This window comes from Balaenoptera musculus, chromosome 8 (assembly GCF_009873245.2).
Source record: "Balaenoptera musculus isolate JJ_BM4_2016_0621 chromosome 8, mBalMus1.pri.v3, whole genome shotgun sequence".
NCBI lineage: Eukaryota > Metazoa > Chordata > Mammalia > Artiodactyla > Balaenopteridae > Balaenoptera > Balaenoptera musculus.
In genome coordinates, this window is record NC_045792.1 from 57052308 (window position 1) to 57071597 (window position 19290).

Here is a 19290-nt window from a genome sequence, read left to right on the forward strand (position 1 = left end):
ATAAGTTGGAAGGAAACAAAGGGGTGGTAGAGGTCAGAGGAGATGCTGGTCTGGGGAAGATTTCTAGGTATTTGTGTCCCTTAACTACCTTTATAGCCCAGAGCCCATTGTGGTGCCCAACTTCTTTTTACCTCCCCAGCAGTTGGAGGCCTCCCTGCGGATGCTCTCTCTCTCTACAGCTTTGCCACCACCAGCCACAGCAGATCAGGTAAGAGGACACCTGGCCGACCTCCTGTTTCCTATAGAGTCGTCATCTCTTTCATGAAAGCATACAGAATGCAGAGTGGCCCCGGCCATTCTCCTGGAAAGGCAGCAGCAGTGGTCACTCTCCAAGCTTGTGCTGAGCGTATCCTGTGGGCCCAGCAGTGGGAGGAGCTCGGGAAAAGTGAGGCAGAGCAAATGTGTTAAGAGCAAGGGCGTCATCAGCTGAGGTAGAAGAAATAGCACGGAAGTGTAAAAACAGGACTCAGCTAAGAAGCGCATACTGAGTGCTGTGGGAGCTCCAACTAAGCAAAGATGGGTTTGAATGGAGGAAGCTTCAAACAGGAGATGCCACCTCGGGAGACCGTGGCAGATGAGTAAGGTCTGGATGAAGAGAGTAACAGAGTGTTAGACCTATTTGTTGTTTACAGAATACCTCATAACTATTCGTCATGCAGCTGAGTTAGGTGGTTGGAACCTTGTGCAAATCCTAGCTGTGCCCTCTTCTGCCTTGACACAGCACCGGACCTTTCTCGCAGGTGGCACGGAAATAATATCTGCTTCTCTAATCATTCAGCATATATTTACCGAGTACCTGTGCTGTATCAGGCATTGTGCTAGGTGCTGAGCATGCAGTAGTAAATAAGGCAAATTCCCTGTCTTAACGGAGTACAAACAGTAAACAAAAAATATTTACAAATTGTGATGAGTCCTAGATGCTCTGAGAAAGAACAGGCTTTCCCTGAGGAAGCAGTGTTTAAGCTGAAAACGATGATCATGGTGGTGCTTGCCAGGTACCCAGCACTGTTTGAAGCACTTTAGGTTAACTCCTTTAATTCAGCAACCTGATGAAGTACATACTTTTATCCCTATTTTAAGATGAGAAAACCGAGGCACAAAGAGATTAAGTAACTTGCCTCACACAGGTAGTTAAGTGGTAGAACCAGAATTGGAACCCAAGCAGTCTGGTTTCAGAATCTGTGTTTCTAACTACTGTGCTATATGGAGGAGGAGACACAAAGCCCCTGCCTCATGGAGCTTTTATTTTATTTTATTTTTAATTCCCTTTTTTATTATTTGGGCACGCAGTTTATAAGAGTAAATGAAATCTTGGAGTAAATTTCTATTGGTTGTACAGTTGCAGTGGTTAGGCTCATCTCATCTCACCAACAGTCCAATGAAGACTTTTTTTCTTTTTATTTAATTTTTATTTTATATTGAATTATTGTTGGGGTTTTTTTTAAATGTATTTTTATTTATTTATTTATTTATTTATTTATTGGTTGCGTTGGGTCTTGGTTGCTGTGTGCGGACTTTCTCTAGTTGCGGCAAGTGGGGGCTATTCGTTGTGGTGCGCGGGCTTCTCATCACGGTGGCTTCTCTTGTCGCGAAGCATGGGCTCCAGGCATGCGGGCTTAGTTACCCCGTGGCATGTGGGATCTTCCCGGACCAGGGATTGAACCCGTGTCTTGTGCATTGTCAGGCGGAGTCTAAACCACTGCGCCACCAGGGAAGTCCCTATATTGAAGTATTGTTGATTTAAAATGTTAGTTTCAGGTGTACAGCAAACTGAGTCAGTAATACATATACACATATCCATATTTTTTCAGATTCTTTTCCCATGTAGGTTATTATAGAATATTGAGTAGAGTTCCCTGTGCTATACAGTAGGTCCTTATGGATTATCCATTTTTGGTTTTGGGGGTTTTTAAAAATATTTATTTATTTATTTGGCTGTGCCAGGTCTTAGTTTCAGCACACAGGATCTTCGTTGCTGCGTGCAGGATCTTTTAGTTGAGGCATGCGGGATCTTTAGTTGCGGCATGTGAGATCTTTAGTTGCGGCATGTGAACTCTTAGTTGTGGCATGTGGGATCTAGTTCCCTGACCAGGAATTGAATCTGGGCCCCCTGCACTGGGAGCACAGAGTCTTAGCCACTGGACCACCAGGGAAGTCCCGATTATCCATTTTATGTATAGTAGTGTGTGTACGTTAATCCCAAATTCCTAATTTACCCCTCCCCCTCCCACTTTTCCCCTCTGGGAACCATAAATTTGTTTTTGAAGGCTGTGAATCTGATTCTGTTTTATAAATAACTTCATTTGTATTGGTTTTTTTAGATTCCACATGTAAGTGAAATCATATGATATTTGTCTTTGTGTGAGTTACTTCACTTAGTATGATAATCTCTATCTATCTATCATGTTGCTGCAAATGGCATTATTTCACTCTTTTTTATGGTTGAGTAATATTCCATTGTATATATGTACCACATCTTCTTTATCCGTTCCTCTGTTGATAGACATTTAGGTTGCTTCCATGTCTTGGCTATTGTAAGTAGTGCTGTAATATATATATATTGCAGCACTAGTTACAGTTGCACTATACATTGATATATATCTCCAGAGAAAACCATAATCCAAAAGGATACATGCAACCCAATGTTCATTGCAGCACTACTTACATACACACACACACACACATATATATATATCCAGGAGTGGGATTACTGGATCATATGGTAGTTCTATTTTTAGTTTTTTAAGGAGCCTCCATACTGTTCTCCATAGTGGTTATACCAATTTACATTCCCACCAGCAGTGTAGGAGTGTTCCCTTTTCTCTACACCCTCGCCAGCATTTGTTGTTTGTAGACTTTTTGATGATGGCCATCCTGACCGCTATAAGGTTGATACCTCATTGTGGTTTTGATTTGCATTTCTCTAATAATTAGCCATGTTGAGCATCTTTTCATGTGCTTTTTGGCCATCTGTATGTGTTCTTTGGAGAAATGTATATTTAGATCTTCTGCCCTTTTTTTGATTGGGTTGTTTGTTTTTTTAGATGTTGAGCTGCATGAGCTGTTTGTATATTTTGGAGATTAATCCCTTGTCGGTCGCTTCATTTGCAAATATTTTCTCCCATTCTGTGGGTTGTCTTTTCGTTTTGTTTATGGTTTCCTTTGCTGTGCAAAAGCTTTTAAGTTTAATTAGGTCCCATTTGTTTATTTTTGTTTTTATTTTCATTACTCTAGGAGGTGGATTGTGGAGCTTTGAAAAAAACAATTTCAGAGAATAATACATGCTATGAGCAAAATGTATTAGCTTATTTGTTAATTATAGTAGCCAACCCCTATGTAACGCTTACCGTGCACTAGACATTATTCTAAGCATTTTCCATGTGTAAACTGATTTAATTCTCCCAAGAACCCAATAAGAGGGGTACTACTGTTATCCCCATTTAATAGACTAGAAAACTGAGGTTCCCATACAGAACTTCCCATACAGACTTACAAGGTATTATAGTTTCTATTCTGTAGAAACTGAGACACATAAAGGTTAAGTAGGTTGTCACCTACCCAGGGTCTCCCAACCAGTATGACTCCAAACTCTGTGCTTTCCATTGCACCACTTTAAAATCATGACACTTGGCTTACGGTATATTTTTCTAGCTAATTTGCCTTCTTTATATAGGTTTCATTTTGCAGTTAACGTTTAAACTTTTTTTTATGTTCTTCCAGAGCCCACTTTGATGACAGATGGGGTCAGTCCAGAAGTATGCTGGGAGCCTAGGGGTATAGTTCTAAAGAGAAGCCATAAGATGTCTAGTTCTTTTACTGGTTTCCTTCCCGACTTCTCCCTCAGCTTCCCCAGCACCATTTTGAGGACACCTCATTTCTTTGGCACATTGATAAGTCTGAATTCCCACACATCTCAGTTTTTATCAAATTTGTATTCCTGTCCTAGAGGAGGGGAGGTGCCAGTCCCCACCAGAAGCTCTGCATTTCCGTGGCTTTATTTCTCCTCTGGTTCAGGTCACCAGTTCATCTCCTGCTCTGCATCTTCCCTTGCATGCCCCATGTATTCACGTCAGCACTTATGCTAGGGTAGTAGGGCTGTGTCCAGCACCAAGCACAAGCTTTTGAACAAGACATCTATGACATGAAATACTGAATCTGCTACGTGGCTAAGTGATCTTGGGCAAGTGACTTGACCTTTCTCAGTCTTGGTTTTTTTTTAAAGTAACATCAGGCTAATAGAATTCTTACCTAATAAGAGGACGACAAGAATTACCCTAGAGAAAAAAAGCAGACACTGTTAGTTTCCTTTCCCTCTTCCCCTCCCAGCCAAGTGGGTGAAATGTGAGTGAGATGTGCCTTGTAGGAAGGGAGGTCTGTGAGTCACTGTGTCCAAGCTGTCAGCTCTCAACTGCCAAACGGAACTGCTGTTCCTGCTTTTGTGCTGTTCCTGCTTTTGTGTTTCTGCCTTCTTGATGTGCCAGCTTCTGGGGGGACTTATTATCTTTGATCTATTAAACATAAGATACAAAGGGTGGGAGAGGGATGTAGTAATGTTTACTTCAGTTAAAGGGCAAGTCTAGTTTTGAGAAGATAAAGTCTCATACACTTTGTAGCCTTTTTTCTTTCTTGCCCATAGCAAAACTCCATTGTTTGTCTGCTGCTCTCAGGAACACCTCCCTCCTTGGGACCTTATTCTGGGTCCTAGTTAGGGTAGCCAGTCATCACAGTTCACCCAGAGCTGTCTCATTTTCAGCATTGAAAGTCCCACGATCCAGGAAACATCAGGGTGTTCATCGTCCTCACTGGTGATGAGCCTTTCTCACTACTTGATGTGTTTGTAGCAGCATGTTTTCTGCAACTTATGCTCTTGGCTTCATTCCTTCTTCACACCCTGGTCTCAGTTTATTACCATTTCCCTTCAGCATGAAGAACTTCCTTTAGAATTTCATGTAGTGCAGACCTACTGGGAACTGATGCTCTCAGCTTCAATTGGCTGAAATGTATTTTGCCTTCATTTTTCAAAGATGTTTTTTCACTGGATATAGAATTCTAACTTGAATTGTGTTTGTTTTAGCATTTTATTTATTCATTCATTCATTTATTTTTAATTTTGGGCGCGCCACGCAGCTTGTGGGATCTTAGTTCCCCGATTAGGGATTGAAACCTGGCCCTCAGCAATGAAAGCTCCGCATCCTAACTACTGGACCGCCAGGGTATTACCTGTTTTAGCATTTTAGAACTATCACTCCACATTCTACTGACCTCCATTGTTTCTGATGAGAAGCAGCTATCATTCTTATTGCTCTTGCCCCGAATGTTATGTGACCTTTGTTCTTTGGCTACTTTTAAGATTTTTTTCTTTGGTTTTCAAGAGTTTGACTACAATGTTCATAGTTGCAGAGGCAGGGAATAGGATGGGGGAGGAAGAGCACATAGGTCTATTCAACAGTATTAACAATGTTTTAGTTCTTAGGTTGGGTTGTGGGTTTATTGATGTTCATTTTTATCATGCTTCATAATTTAAATATGTTAGTATTCTTTGGTATATTACATCATGAAATCACAAAATCGTATGTAATTTAAATTTTAAGAATGATTGAATGGTGACAAAATGGAGACACCAAGTCCTTCCATAGATTTGGCTGTGAATATGGATCAGAAGTATAGGATAGCGGGTGGGGTAGCATCTGAGATAAGGTAAGATTTTTTGGTTTTTTGTTTTGTTTTTTTTATATGGGAAAGGCTTCAGCTTTTTCTGTACAGCAGTGCAGTGACCAGTAGAGAAAAGAAGAAGGGGAAGATGCAGGAGAGGGAGAGAATAGAAAGACTAGTCCCTGGATCCAGAGCACATGTGGAGATATTAGCCTGTTGAGAAGAAGAAGAAAACTCACCCTGTAGCATACAAGCATACAGGCAGACAGAGAAGATGGGTGCTAAAGCAGATAGGATTAGATTTGGTGATAGAGTTTCCCATTTGATGGAAGCTTCTATTTTCTCTTATGTCCATTTATTTATTTATTTATTTTGGCCATGCCATTTGGCATTCGATATCCTAGTTGCCCGACCAGGGATCGAACCCATGCCCCCGGCATTGGAAGCACAGAGTCCTAACCACTGGACTGGCAGGGAAGTCCCTGTTTTCTCTTCTGTCTTCTATTTTTGGTTATGTTTCAGGCACAGTCAACAGCTCAAAGTGAGAGGTGAGCAGGGGAGGGTAGGAGCCTTGTCCTGTACCCCCAACTTGAGGATTCCATCTATTTTGCCTCTTCCTAAGGCTCTGAAGGCTGAAGAGGAGCATTTTGAGAGGCTGACTCTTCTCAACCAGTGTCCTGGGACAGCTATACTTAGCTCACCTGGCTTCACCACAAGATCTAAGGGAAGGCCTAATCCTTCAACCACACTGAAAAAATGCACCTGAACCCAGGAACCTCCCAGACAGTCTCTATTTCTAGCATTTGTGAAACAGGCGTTTTCCCCTCTTTTCCCCACAGTATAGTGGATACAGTTCTCTGTGTGACCTTCGTCAAGTCTTCTGATTTTTCTGAGTCTGTGTCATCTGTCAGATGGGGTTATCAGGCCTCAAAGCATGGTTGCACTGAAGAGCACCAGGTGTCACACAGATAGGGAATAGAGGCCAGCTCTCAGCCCCCCTTCCTCATGACTGTTTCATCTTCTGGTTGTCACCTCTTCAAGAAGCAAAGGAGGGAGGAGGATGGCGGGTCTAGCAGGACCATCGAACAGCCATCCAGTGGCACATTTGAAATTCCTTATGAATCAGTCAGGTTCTGCTGCCTCTGCTTTCTCTTTCCTCTTTGTGATAAAGTAACTCTTCAATGGGACAGCTCCCTGATTTTATTTATAGTTACTTCTGATTCTGTTTGCTTAGCTTCCAGGGGCAAACTAGTTTTATCAACTTCTCTAAAAGGGGAGGTAGAGGATGAGACAGCACTAATGTACATGTTGTTTTCCCCAGACTTAAGTCTTCTGCTCTTGTAGATGCTTCTTTGGGAAAATTTCAACCACTTCAATTATTTCAGTTATTATTACAGTTTGATGACTCTCAAATCCTTATCTTCAGTCCAGACTTCTCTGCCATGCTGCAGACACACGTGGATCCAGCTACATCCTAGAAGTCTTTTACTTGATGTTACAAACAATTCAGCACATCCAAAGCTTGAGCTTGTCATCTTCCTTTGCACACCCCCTCTACCGCCGGCATTCCTTATCTCAGTAAACACGACCACGGTCATGTAGTTACTCCTGCCAGAGCATGTGTGTCGTCTTCCCCTCCTCCTACGCCTTTATCCCCCACAACCCACCATCACCAAGGCCTGTGAATTCTGTCCCCTAAATATCTTTGAATCCACTCACTTCTCACCATTTCAGTATCTAGCCCCAGTCGTCTCCCCCATAGCTGTTTCTAACTACTCTTACTCACAGCCACACTTTCCCACCACCATGCGTCTCCATACTGCAGCCAGTGTGATTGGCCACTGTAATCCGACTCTTACCCCACTCTACCACCGGAGGAGGGAGGGACTCTTCAAGGTTGTCAAAATCCAAAAAAACCCTCCATATTCCTAAACCAGTTATTAAATCTGAGTGCCCCGTTTCTTTGATCTCTCCATGGCATGTGACACAGTTGATCTCTCTCCTTTAAACATTTTCTTCACTTGTTTCTAAGGCATCAGTGCTTCTTGGTTCTCCTCTTCCCTTGTTGGCAGCTCCTGCTCAGCCTCCTTTGCTGGTTCTCCTTCATTTCCCCTACTTGTTAATAGGGGTGACGAGTGTGTGGTCTTTAGACTTCTCTATTTACACTTACTTTCTAGATGATCCTGTCTGATCTCAAGGCTTTAAATCCCCTCTATATGCCGAAGACTCATAATGATTATCTTAGCCCAGACCTCTCCTCTAACTCTAGGCTCGTATGTCCAGCTGCCTACTCAATATATCCAAACTCAACTCCAGATTTTATTCCTCAGATCTGTTCCTTGGTCTTCCCCATCTCAGTTAATAGATATTCTATCCTTCTAGTTTAGTTGTTCCTACCAAAACCCTTGGAATCCTCTCTGATGCCTTGATTTCCAATCCACCAGGAAATTCTGGCAGCTCTACCTCTAAATTCAGTTCCATCCACTGCTCACCACTCCCACCATTACCTGGTCTAAACTGTCATTATCTCTCGCCTAGATTGTTGCAGGAGCCTCCTAACTTGCCTTTCTGCTTCTACCCTTGCCCCCATTCCCCATACAGTATCCTGTTAAGTTTTTAAGATGTTAAGTAAATCATCGAATAAATCATGTGACTTCTCCACTCAGAACCCTCCAGTAACTTACCATCGATGACTAGGAGAGCCCGAGGTGGGTCTGAGGACAGGCAGACCAAAGAGTAGGAAAGTAGTTTGGGCCTCAAACTTGAAATGTACATCTTTCAGCAAGTTACAAAGCCATAGTCCTGAGCTAGGTGCAGAAGTAGACAGAGAAGGAGCTGTGGTCCCTTCCCCCGCCAAAGCTCACAGTTCCCCAGGGGACTAAGCTTTATATGTAAGTTCCACCAACTCCACCAAGCGTCCGTCGTGCTTAAAGTGCTAGACGTGGTGCCATGGACGCTCTTCAGGGAGGTCACAGTTCCTTGAGAGGCACTGGCCACCAAACCACTCACTAACTTTCTCAAATGACATTAGCCTATATTAGTACTTAAGTAAAACAAAACAAAGAGAATGCGTACAGGGAAAGGAAGACAGAGCCATGTAGGGTGGCATGAGTAGAATTCAGCAAAGATGAAGGAAAGGCTTTGAAGGCTGTGGATTTGGAGAAAAGAAACCTCTCAGAGAATTAACAGAATCTGGTAACTGGGAAGTACAAACAGTATGTACTAGAGAGGAGGTCAGAGCTGGGGAGAGATCAGCCTGGACCAAAGCAGTCAGGATAGGAATCAGAAGTAAAGAGCAAGAATCCACCTGTCATCTGAGCTCCTGGACTAACCACAGGCCTGGGGCCAGATGCTACTGTTCATGAGGTGTGCGTGTAGGAGGCAGGAGGTCGGCAACAAGGCCAGGCACGAGTGTCCCCTTGAAAGCCTTGAGTTGTCCAACCCCCCCACCTTAGAGTTCTCACCTCCACTTGGCCAGACCACAGTGTTTCAGACATCATCGGGATCGAGGCACTCCAGGAAGCTGGGGAGCTGAGTCAGCAAACCTGGTTTCTTTTTTTTTTTTTTTTTTTTTTTTTTTTAATTTTTAATTTATTTTTATTTATTTATGGCTGTGTTGGGTCTTCGTTTCTGTGCGAGGGCTTTCTCTAGTTGTGGCAAGTGGGGGGCCACTCTTCATCGCGGTGCGCGGGCCTCTCACTATCGCGGCCTCTCTTGTTGCGGAGCACAGGCTCCAGACGCGCAGGCTCAGTAATTGTGGCTCACGGGCCCAGTTGCTCCGCGGCATGTGGGATCCTCCCAGACCAGGGCTCGAACCCATGTCCCCTGCATTGGCAGGCAGACTCCCAACCACTGCGCCACCAGGGAAGCCCTTTTTTTAATTTATTTATGGCTGCGTTGGGTCTTCGTTGCTGCGCGCGGGCTTTCTCTAGTTGCGGCGAGCGGGGACCACTCTCGTTGCGGTGCGTGGGCTTCTCATTGCAGTGGCTTCTCTCATTGCAGAGCACGGGCTCTAAGCGCGCGGGCTTCAGTAGTTGTGGCACGCAGGCTCAGTAGTTGTGGCGCACGGGCTTAGTTGCTCGGCGGCATGTGGGGATCTTCCCGGACCAGGGCTCGAACCTGTGTCCCCTGCATTGGCAGGCGGATTCTTAACCACTGCACCACCAGGGAAGCCCAAACCTGGTTTCTTGCCCTGGCTCTGCTGCTGGCCGTCTGAGGAGGCAACACGGACTTAATTTGTGGCTATACGTCCCTCTTCTCTCCTACCAGGCAGTTTTGTATAGCAGTTAGGCACATGGCCTCTGAATCCAGACAGCCTAAGTTCAGAGCTCAGTTTTGCCACTTTCGGGCTGTGTAACCTGGTGCAAGTTACCTACCTTTTCTGTGCTTCAGTTCCTTTATCTGAAAAATGTGTGAAACAGTACCTGCCTCCTAGAGCTTGTGTAGGGTTAACTGAGTAAGATGTTAAGTGCTTAGAGCAGTTTTTAGCACATGACATAGTAGGAACTATATGAATGTTAACTATTGTTATTTTTATCATCATTATTATTGAGACAACTTCCCCTCTTGTGCTGTTACACTCTGGGGGGACTAGTAGGAAAAAAATGCTAAGGGATAGGGACATCATCAAAAGCTTAGCACCAGGCGCAGGGAGCCGCAGGGAGCCAGGAAGTTAGACCCCACAGGGCAGCCCCAGAAGGATGGAGGGCATTGCTCAGGGCCCTAGCAGTTGATTGTGTGCTCAGTTCAGACCCTGAGTTAGAGGCCCAGGATGACCCACTGCCCACACCTAAGGATGGTAGAGCCCTAGCCTCAGAAGTCCGTGGCCTGCCTGCCTTTGAGTCCTGAGGCTGCTGCTTTTCTCTGAGGAGCCCAAAGAATTCTTCTGTCCCTTGGTTTCCCTTCCCCAAGCCCAGAGCCATCTAAGAGAAACACAGTCTTGGTAGAGGAACCCAGTCCTCCACAAAATCACCAGACCAGATGGTTGGAGTCCAAGAGAAGTTCCTGAGCCTGGTGTCCTCTTCTCAGCCTGTGGTCCAGGCCTGATGGCTGAGCTGCCCATCTTGGGGCAAGAAGCCCTGACCTATTACCTCACCTCTTTTAGCTACCAAGTCCCTAGCCCTCCGCAGAGCCCCAGGAGGAGTCCCAAAGGTCAAAGAGCTTCTGATTAAGGCCACACAAAGCTCTGAGGAGATGAGCTCTCTGGCCAAGGGTGTACAGAAGTCAGGGGAAGCAGCCAGAACTGGCTGGTGCCCACCTTGGCCCAGATGCAGTTTGGCCGGCACCGCGAGGGAAAGGGCCTACGGGTCTGCTGGGCAGGTGCTAGGCTCAAGTTGCCTGAGCGCTGAGGCCAGAGTCTGGGAGGAGCCAGGAGTTCCAAGAGTGTCACTTTAACCCTTCCCTCTCACTGGCAGGGAGTGGGTTCAGAAGGTTGAAGAGCCTTGATCTAGTCTGGCGTCTCCACGGTGTAGATTGGGAGACTGAGACCCGGGCTGAGGGGGTGACCCAGGCCCTGTGGAATAGGCCGGTTGTCAGGGAAGGCTTCTCGGAGGAAGGAAAGGGAGGCATCGGGGGGTGGGGAGGAACAGAGGCAGCGTGTAGGTAGTGAGAACCACATGACCAGAACTCTAAGGCAGGAATGGAGGGTGAGCTCAGAGCGTGGAGCCCAGCCACACTGCGGCTGGGCTAGGTGGTCAGATTTAGGATTTGCCTCCCAAGGCTGGGCCCCTGGTCTGCGTGTCTTATCCTCGCTTCCCCCTTGCTCCTAGTTGCAGCTGCTGAGTTTGCTACTCTCTTTAGCACAAGGAAGTCCTAGTCCCAGCCTTTGGAGAGGACTCTGGGAGCCACCACAGGGGAAGGCAGCAGCCAAGGAGGTGAAAGTTGAACAAGGCAGGTGGCTCTACCGAGCCTCACTCACCTCTGAAGCAGCAGTCTGCTGGCAGCCCTATCCTAGCCAGCCAGAGCCCGCCGGCTGTTTACTTTCTGTTTTCAGCTCTTTGGAAAGTTTTGCTTCCAGCCCCTGAGGCAGTGTTTATGTCATGTAAGGGATCTGCTCTGGAAAAAAAAAACTTCAGTCCTGATGCCTGGCCCAGGGGTTCATTGGGTGGGGGGCAATGGTAGGGGGAGAGCATGGCCAGTCCTGGCCTAGCCCTGGGCATGCCTTTGGGGGTGCTGTACCCCACTTCTACTCCAGCTGAAGTGAGGTCTCAGAACAGCAGGGCTTCATTTTGCTCTCCGCAGCTGGTGTCTCCAGCTTATTTAGCCCCTGTGCTTTTGTATCTGGCCAGAGCCTTGGTCACATCTGAATTGTATTTCAGCTTCACGGTAGACCTGGGGCAAGGAGGCAAACAAGTTCTCAGCTCCACTTGGTAATGAAGATACTGAGACCCAGAGAGACAAAGTGTCTTGGCCTCAAGCAAGTGGGGCAGTTGGGCTGGGCCACAGACCAGTGTTCCTTCCACTCCACCCCACTGCCTCCCCTCTGAGAAAGTCCCAGGGACACCCAGAAGCAGGGGTAAATGGGGGTACCTGCACCTGCCACCCTCCTGGAAACATGTGCCCTATGTAGGGATATCCATCTGGGGAGTGGATGGAGGGAACCCAGAACACAGTGGCTTGAATCAGCTCACATTTCGAGCCCAAAGAAGAGGGCTGGAGCCTCCTGAGAGAGCGTTTGGAGAAGATGCTATCACAGGGAGCTGGCCAAAGAGGGAGCCACGGGCCGGGAAAAGTCCCTGGGTTACAGGGCACCTCCTCTTGTATTATCTGCTCATCCTGATCTGTTTTCAGATGAGGAAACCAAGGCCCAGAGAGGAAGTGACTTGCCCAAAGCCACTTGGCTAAGAAGTGGTAGAGCCAGGACTAGAACCAACTCCCCCACCAGGGTTAGCCTCTTGGTTTGAGGAACCCCTGGAAGCCCCATATTTTCCTGCCACCACTGCTCCTTACTCCTCCCCTGATGCTTTATTTTCTCTCTGGTGGAGTTCTACCTTTGACATTGAAGGCTCCTTTGAGACGTCTGTCTCAAACAATAGGCCAAGAAGCCTGGGTGTCCAGGTGCCCAGAAAAGAGTAGGTCCCCATATTTGGAAGTGGGAGAAGTTAATGGGAGAGCTGGATGGATTTAATGGGACAATCAGAGCCCCTCATGTACTGCCAGGCTTAACACCCAGACCACAGTAAAGCCTGTTCTGTCCTTCACCCCAGGACAGTGGTCAGCCCCACGCCCCCAGATCATTGGAAAGTCCAAGGGGGCTCTCTCATATTCTTTGTCCAGATTCCACCTTCATGTTGTTTCAAGTCCATCTTCTTGAAAGTACCCTTCCAGGGACTTCACCCCACGTGTGACACCCACTGTCCAGACTCCAAGGCCCCTGCAGCCCCTCAGTCTAATGGTCCTGCTTCCATGTGGGCTCCTCCTGCCTCCCCAGGAAGGCCGAGGCTCCTCAAACCATAAGCTACGGTGACAGTTTGCTGGTGCCCCCAGAGCTCCAGCAGGAGCATGAGAGTATTTTCAGAGGTGTCCCTGCTGTGGGCAGCTACACCTCTGCCCAGCCCCGCCAAGGCTGTACGTCTCGGGATAGCAACCCTGACGAAGAAAGAGACTTTACTACTAGTCAAGATGTTTTTTAGACCCTTTTGAGGTGAACAAAAGCCACATGCTGCTGACCTTCCACAGCTCTGCCCTGCCCAGTACACAGAGCCAAACCCCGTCCTGTCCCTGGGCCTGGGCCATGCAGATAAGGCCCCCTAGGTTGCTGGGCCCAGGTGTGGGTACTGGGAGGCTGGCTGTGGCTGGTTCACAGATGTCAGCCCAGCTAGCAGGTGCAGGCCTGTCCTCGTGCTGCCCCTCCAGTGCAGTGACCTCACCCCACACACAGCTCTGCTGAAACCCTGTGCATCTCAGATCCCACCTCTGCGTGAAGCCGCCCTGTCCTTCCCAGCTGTCATGAATTGCTCTTTCTCTGTGCTCCCGGGCTCTAAGCGTCCTCTTTGTGATTGCTGGGTAGGTCAGCATTCGTCTCCCCTCTAGCTTGAGCAATCACTGGTTCTGGAATGAATGAAAGAATGACTGAATGAGATATTTGCTACAAGAGGCAGTCTCCTCCCCAATTAATTTAAGCCTCTGGTCACCGTGGCTTGACCCATTCACTGGTCTATCAGCTACCAAGCTCCCATCTTGGACCTGTCTCAGTAGGAGTCACAAGCATCAGGGTCAGGCCATGCCCTGCAGGAGCATCCAGTCTGGAGGGAGAGGGCCTCAGGCAGTGGCTGGGTGGCTGGCCTCCCCAGCCTGAGGCATTATGGGTTGCAGGTGCCTCCCATGTTTTGAAAGGAAGAACTACAAACACCAGCACAGGGTGGGTTTCCTTTCTCCCCTTTTAGCCTAGGCCTGCCTGGAAGATGGGGAGCTGTGTGTGCTCACCTATGCTGGGCATGTCCAGCCTCCAGCTCCACTTTGCTCTTGGTTCTCCGCAAAGAGAACCTGCCTGTGGGCTGTCAGTGCTGAGAGCTTGTCAGGCTGTATGCACTCCCTCGGCATTTAGAATTCCAGATTGGCAGGGGCCCTCAAGGTTGCCTGACTTCCATTCCCCCTATCACTTCCTGGCTGCTATTCTAATTCTTTGAATAGCTCTCTCTGTCTCCCCAGCTTACCTCTGAGCTATGGAGATCGAGAACTGTTCACCTCTATCTCCCCCTCACAGTAGGCAGTAAGAAGGTTAAAGAAGTGAAGGAAAGAAGGAATTACTGAATATTACTGATCCCACAAGCAACTCCACTCCCACAAGCAATGGGCCTCAGTTTCCCATTAGCAGAATTACTAAGGGGCAGGGAAGTAGTCTCAATCTCTAGGGTCTCCACCAAGCTGATTCTTGGTGCCTAGGGAGTGGTGCGTGTGCCTTCAGTATTTGGGGACAGGCTGCACGCTGTGGAGTCAGCCAAGGTTGCCTGTCGGGGCAAGTCCCATGTCCTTTCAGCACTGCCTCTTCCTCTACCAGGCCTCCATCTCCTCCCTGGGGCCTTGCTTGTCAGCCACCTGCCTGGGGTGGCTTTCCTGTATCCTTTGAGCTCCTTCAGGGCAGGAACCTGGCACAGAGTAAGCACAGAAACAAGCAAACAAAAGGGTTGGAGGAGCAAATGGGTGAGTCATAGAGGAGTCCAGAGGACCACGATGTCATAACCCAAATGCACACACCTTAAAGGGGAAATTCGTGATACCCAGTCAGCCCAAGACAGGGAGATGTTTGGTAGCAGGGCTGTGGGTATGTGCTTCATGTCACCTGGCAGCTCCAGGAACTCCCCAGGGCCATACGGAGAGTGTATTATTCACCAGCATCTTCTCCCTGGCAGGGTCACACGCGGGACAGTCACACTTCAAGGACAAATGACTTGTCTAGACACACGCAGCAAGAGAAGGGATGTCCTGGAGGAGACTGCCCCTCCTCCTCCAGAGGCACAGAAGGAGTCTGAACAGGGGTTTACATCTTAGGTCTGCTACTCCGAGCTGTGGGACCTTGAGTTTATTTCACCTGAACTGTAGTTTCCTCATCCATGACATGGGAACCATGTACCAACCTGTGGGGTCGAGGTGAGGGTTAAACACACTCAGGTATGTAAAGTGCTTTGTAAATCAGTCAGCTCTATCCAGTATTAGCCAAAGGACCAAAAGACGAGAAGAGTCAAAGTCATCTTTAGGCAGTGCCATGTGCGCAGTGCTAACCTAGCTGACCTCTTCCTCTCCAGGGCAAGAGCGAGACCACCAGGGGAGCCCTGTCCCAAAGGCCTTGTCGTCCCAGACCTAACTCGCTGCCTCCCAGCCTGTCTGAGGAAGAAACTCGCAGGATTGCACGGATATTTTCTTCCCGATACTCCCAGAAAGACTAATGCAGCCCAAGAGACTGAGGAAAGGACCACCCACCCACTCACCCTCAGCTTTGTCTGGCTTGCCTCAGGGCTATGAAAGCCCTGAAACCACCACCAGCCTTGTCCCTGGACACCAGTCAGCCCAGACTAGAGGAGCGTCACAGACCAGCCCAGTGTCCACCTGCCAGGACTTCAGCTTCCTCCTCCGATGGTGAGGCAAAGGCTAGAAATGGTGGATTCCAGTGCCCAAGTGGCCCACCCGTCTTTTGACCAAGGGACCCAAGGGGGCATCTTTCGGCTGGGAAACTCCTCCCAGTGTCCTTGACCAGAGCCTCCTGCTGACACGAGCCTACCCTCTGCCTGAATATGATAGGCCCTTTTGCCTTAAGGGTTGGGGAGGGTGGGTGGAGATTTTGTGCATCGTGCATAGCCAGGGAAATCCTAGGGCCGACCTCCAGTTCATTTGCTTGGGAATAAGGGTATTTTACAGATAAAATTATTTTTATGCTGTGTTGAAATAATCAGTAGGAGAGGAGGGGGAAATTACCTCCTTCAAACTTTTTATCTGATTGTCTGAAACTCTAACCATGATTTTAACTTATTGTTTTTACCCAGCTCTGAAGGTCATTGTTCCTGCCTGTGTTTGAATAAAATCATATTGGTATTTGTATTCTGTGCACAAGTGTTTCCCGGGTTGGCCACTGGACTGCAGTGTCAGAAATTTGCTTGTGCTCTAACAGCCAGAGAGAAAGCTTTGCGACCATACAATCCCTTGGAGAAGCTCATCTGGAACGGGGGGGGGGTGGTCCACGGTCACCATGAGACTTCTGACTCCTCCAAAGATTAGGTTGATCCAGATTAGGGTGACACCTAGTATTTCCTTTGCTGGTACCTCAAATCTATCAGCACAGTAATGGGGCTCATGGCACAGGCCCGCTCAGAATGCCCCATCTCTCTGGGATGAGTACATAGCTCTGGCTTAGACTGTCAGACTCCAAACATTCAAGCAGCTACCATAGAAAGGGCCTGTGGGGAGCACTAGAAGGGGGCAGAAATGTGCAGAGTGGCTGGGAGGGAAGGTTGGGAGGGAACTACATGGAGGGCCCTGCTTTCCACCCCCAAGCACAGGTCATATCAGTCCTCAGAACAACTCTATAACCCACATCTTATGATTCCCGTCTTATAGTTAAACTGAAGCTCAACAAAGTTAAGTGACTTGCCTCTGTTCATGTACTTAGGAAGCAGATCACACAAGACACCTCCAGACGTGTCACAAGGCTTCTGTGCCCAGGATACAGTCAGTTAAGTGCTTTGAATTCGGGGAGTTCATGGAGGAAACCATGTGGGCTGGAGCAGTCAGAGAAGGCTTCCTTGAAGAGCTAAGTCTGGGGGTGAGACCAGGGAGGAACCAGCAGGGCCACGGTCCAGCTGGGGAGAGAGCAAAGATGGGTCCGGCTCTGCCACTTCCTGATAGGTCCCTTCCGGCTTGCCTGCGCGCGCCTCTATCTGAGCCTCTGTTGCCTCATCTGTAAAGCAAGATGACAAGCCCAGCTTCACTGGGTTGTTGAGAAGATTAAATGAGATGACGTTTGTGAAAGTGGTTTGCCAGCAATTGGCACTTCGTGGAAGTGTAGGAAATGTCAGCCCCACCCACTCCTCCCCCACTGACCCGGAGCAAGTCAGTAGATAGGCAGGCTCACCACTAACTGAGGCAGGACATGCCCCAGAGAGTAGAGGGTGATGCAGGGTGCTCTCCTCATCGGTCAAGTGCACTCAGACCAGCATGTCCCCCTTCATCTGTTTGTCTCGGCCCCCTAACCTTCGGCCTGCCAGCTCACCTCCTCCCCAGTGTCTCCCTCTCAGCTCGCCAGCTGCCTGTCTGCCAGGAGCTTTCAAGGCCCAGGCCCAGGTCTCTGCCTCCCTTGAGGCCACAGAGAACCTAGGGGCCCAGGCCTGAGGGGTTAAGCCTCAGGTGAAGAGTATTCCTTCCCAATCCTGCTGCAGCTCCTGTAAATAACTTGATGGGGTCGAGTTAGGATAAGGACATGCATGACTCCTACCCAGGCTGAGGGCGGCCTCTGATAACACAGAGGCACTCTGAGGGTCTGAAAACCTCCCCCTACACTTACAGAGTGTGTTATTTACCAGTGTCTTCTCCCCAGAAGTTGGATCTATTTTGCGGTAACAGCTCAGACGAGAAACACCCTGCCAAGCATGCAGCACCAGGTAAGGGCATGAGGTACATGTTTGTTCCACCACCACCAACAGAACTAGCCAGTGTCTCCCTACTTCCCTTTCAGCACTCCCTCCACAGAGCCCTGAAAATGGGTGCTTCTGATCACCCGGAGGTTGGCTGATCTCAGCCCATGGCAGCCAGCTTTGGAACTTCTAGCACAGACTGGATTCTGGGGACACGGAGCCAAAGCAGACAGACCTGGCCCTGCCCTCGAAGAGCTCCCAGGCCCACGTGAGCTAAGCTGCCCTCCTTCTGGGTCTCACCAGGGCCCACTGCCCCCTTGTTTGGGTTCCTACTATTTACCCCTCCCCACCTCCCGGCTGCAATTCACCCACCACCTCCAGACTGCCATTTTCAGGTGGAGCCAAGAACCTACTTCCAGAACGCTCCCCCCAACTCAGCAGCCCTAGCAGCCCCTTCCCTTCATAGGACTAACCCAACCGCCTGTTCTGCTGACACTAGGGCAGGGCCTGCTCCAAGGAGGAGGACCTTTGCACTTGAGTGTCTGGACTTGTGACCGTGGCCATGGCTCTGCGCCCAAGTCTAGAAGTGGCCTCTGCCTGCTCCTCTGCCCCACCCAGTTACCTCCCTTCCCTTCCCACCTCTCTCCCTCTCTCCTCCCCTGCCCCCTGCCCCTCCCTCCTCTTTCCTCAGTCACCTGGATCCCAGGTTCAGATTCGCCCACCCCTTACCCTCCGTGTCTACCAACGGGGCCTCAGCGGCTGCTGCGAGGGACCCTTCCCGCCCCACCACTCACACCCTCCCCAGAGCCCTTTGGCTTCAGGGGTGTCCATGATGAAGCCCCCAAGTGTCATATCATAGAGAACAGTGGTCCAAAGTACATGACAGTTTGCAGGCTGCAAGTCAGGCCCTGCCACATACTGCGACCTGGGTGAGTCACTGTCCCTCCCTAAGGCTGTTTTCCCCTCTGTAACCTAAGCATCAAAATGCATGGATCCTCAGCCATAGAAAGGAATGAAGTGCTGACACATGCTCCAACATGGATGAACTTGAAAACATTGTGCTAAGTCAAAGAGGCCAGTCACAAAAGGTCATATATTGTGTGATTCTATGTATACAAAATGTTCAGAATCAGCAAATCTATAGAGACAAAGTAGATTAGTGATTGCCCGGGGTTGTGGGGAGGGGAGAAAGGAAGTGACACTGTTGATGTGTATGGGGATATTGGGGAGGGTAATGAAAGTGTTCTAAAATTGATTGTGATGATTGATGGTTGCATAACTGTGAATACACTAAAAACCGTTGAATTGTACCAGGTAAATAGGTAAATTATATGGTATGGGAATTATATCTCAATAAAGCTTTTCTTAAAAAAAAACCCTTAGACTCCTAATTGTACCTACCTCAAAGGGTTGTGAAGAGATAGAAATAATGTATGTAAAGTTTCTAGCACGTAGTAGGCACCAAGAAGTGAGTTATCATCATTGCTATTACTAAGAGGAGGCCCAGGAGAGCCCTGCCCAGCCTATCATGGAAGCCTTGACCTTTGGACTCTCAAAAGTGACAAGTCCAAACCCC

The 19290-nt window shown here is 48.4% G+C and overlaps 1 protein-coding gene across 5 annotated transcripts in view; it reads left to right on the plus strand.

Annotated features, from left to right (window-relative positions):
- Window positions 1–19007, plus strand: part of C2CD3 (C2 domain containing 3 centriole elongation regulator) — a 129128-nt gene extending 110121 nt beyond the window's left edge. For 4 of the 5 annotated variants that reach the window (XM_036859728.1, XM_036859729.1, XM_036859730.1 and 1 more), the window contains 2 exons: window positions 97–208; window positions 15396–19007. In XM_036859728.1, the coding sequence (XP_036715623.1) occupies window positions 97–208; window positions 15396–15536 (253 nt within the window). In that variant the 3' untranslated portion in view covers window positions 15537–19007. The other variant, XM_036859731.1, reaches the window with a different exon arrangement.
- Window positions 19008–19290: the final 283 nt, after the last annotated feature.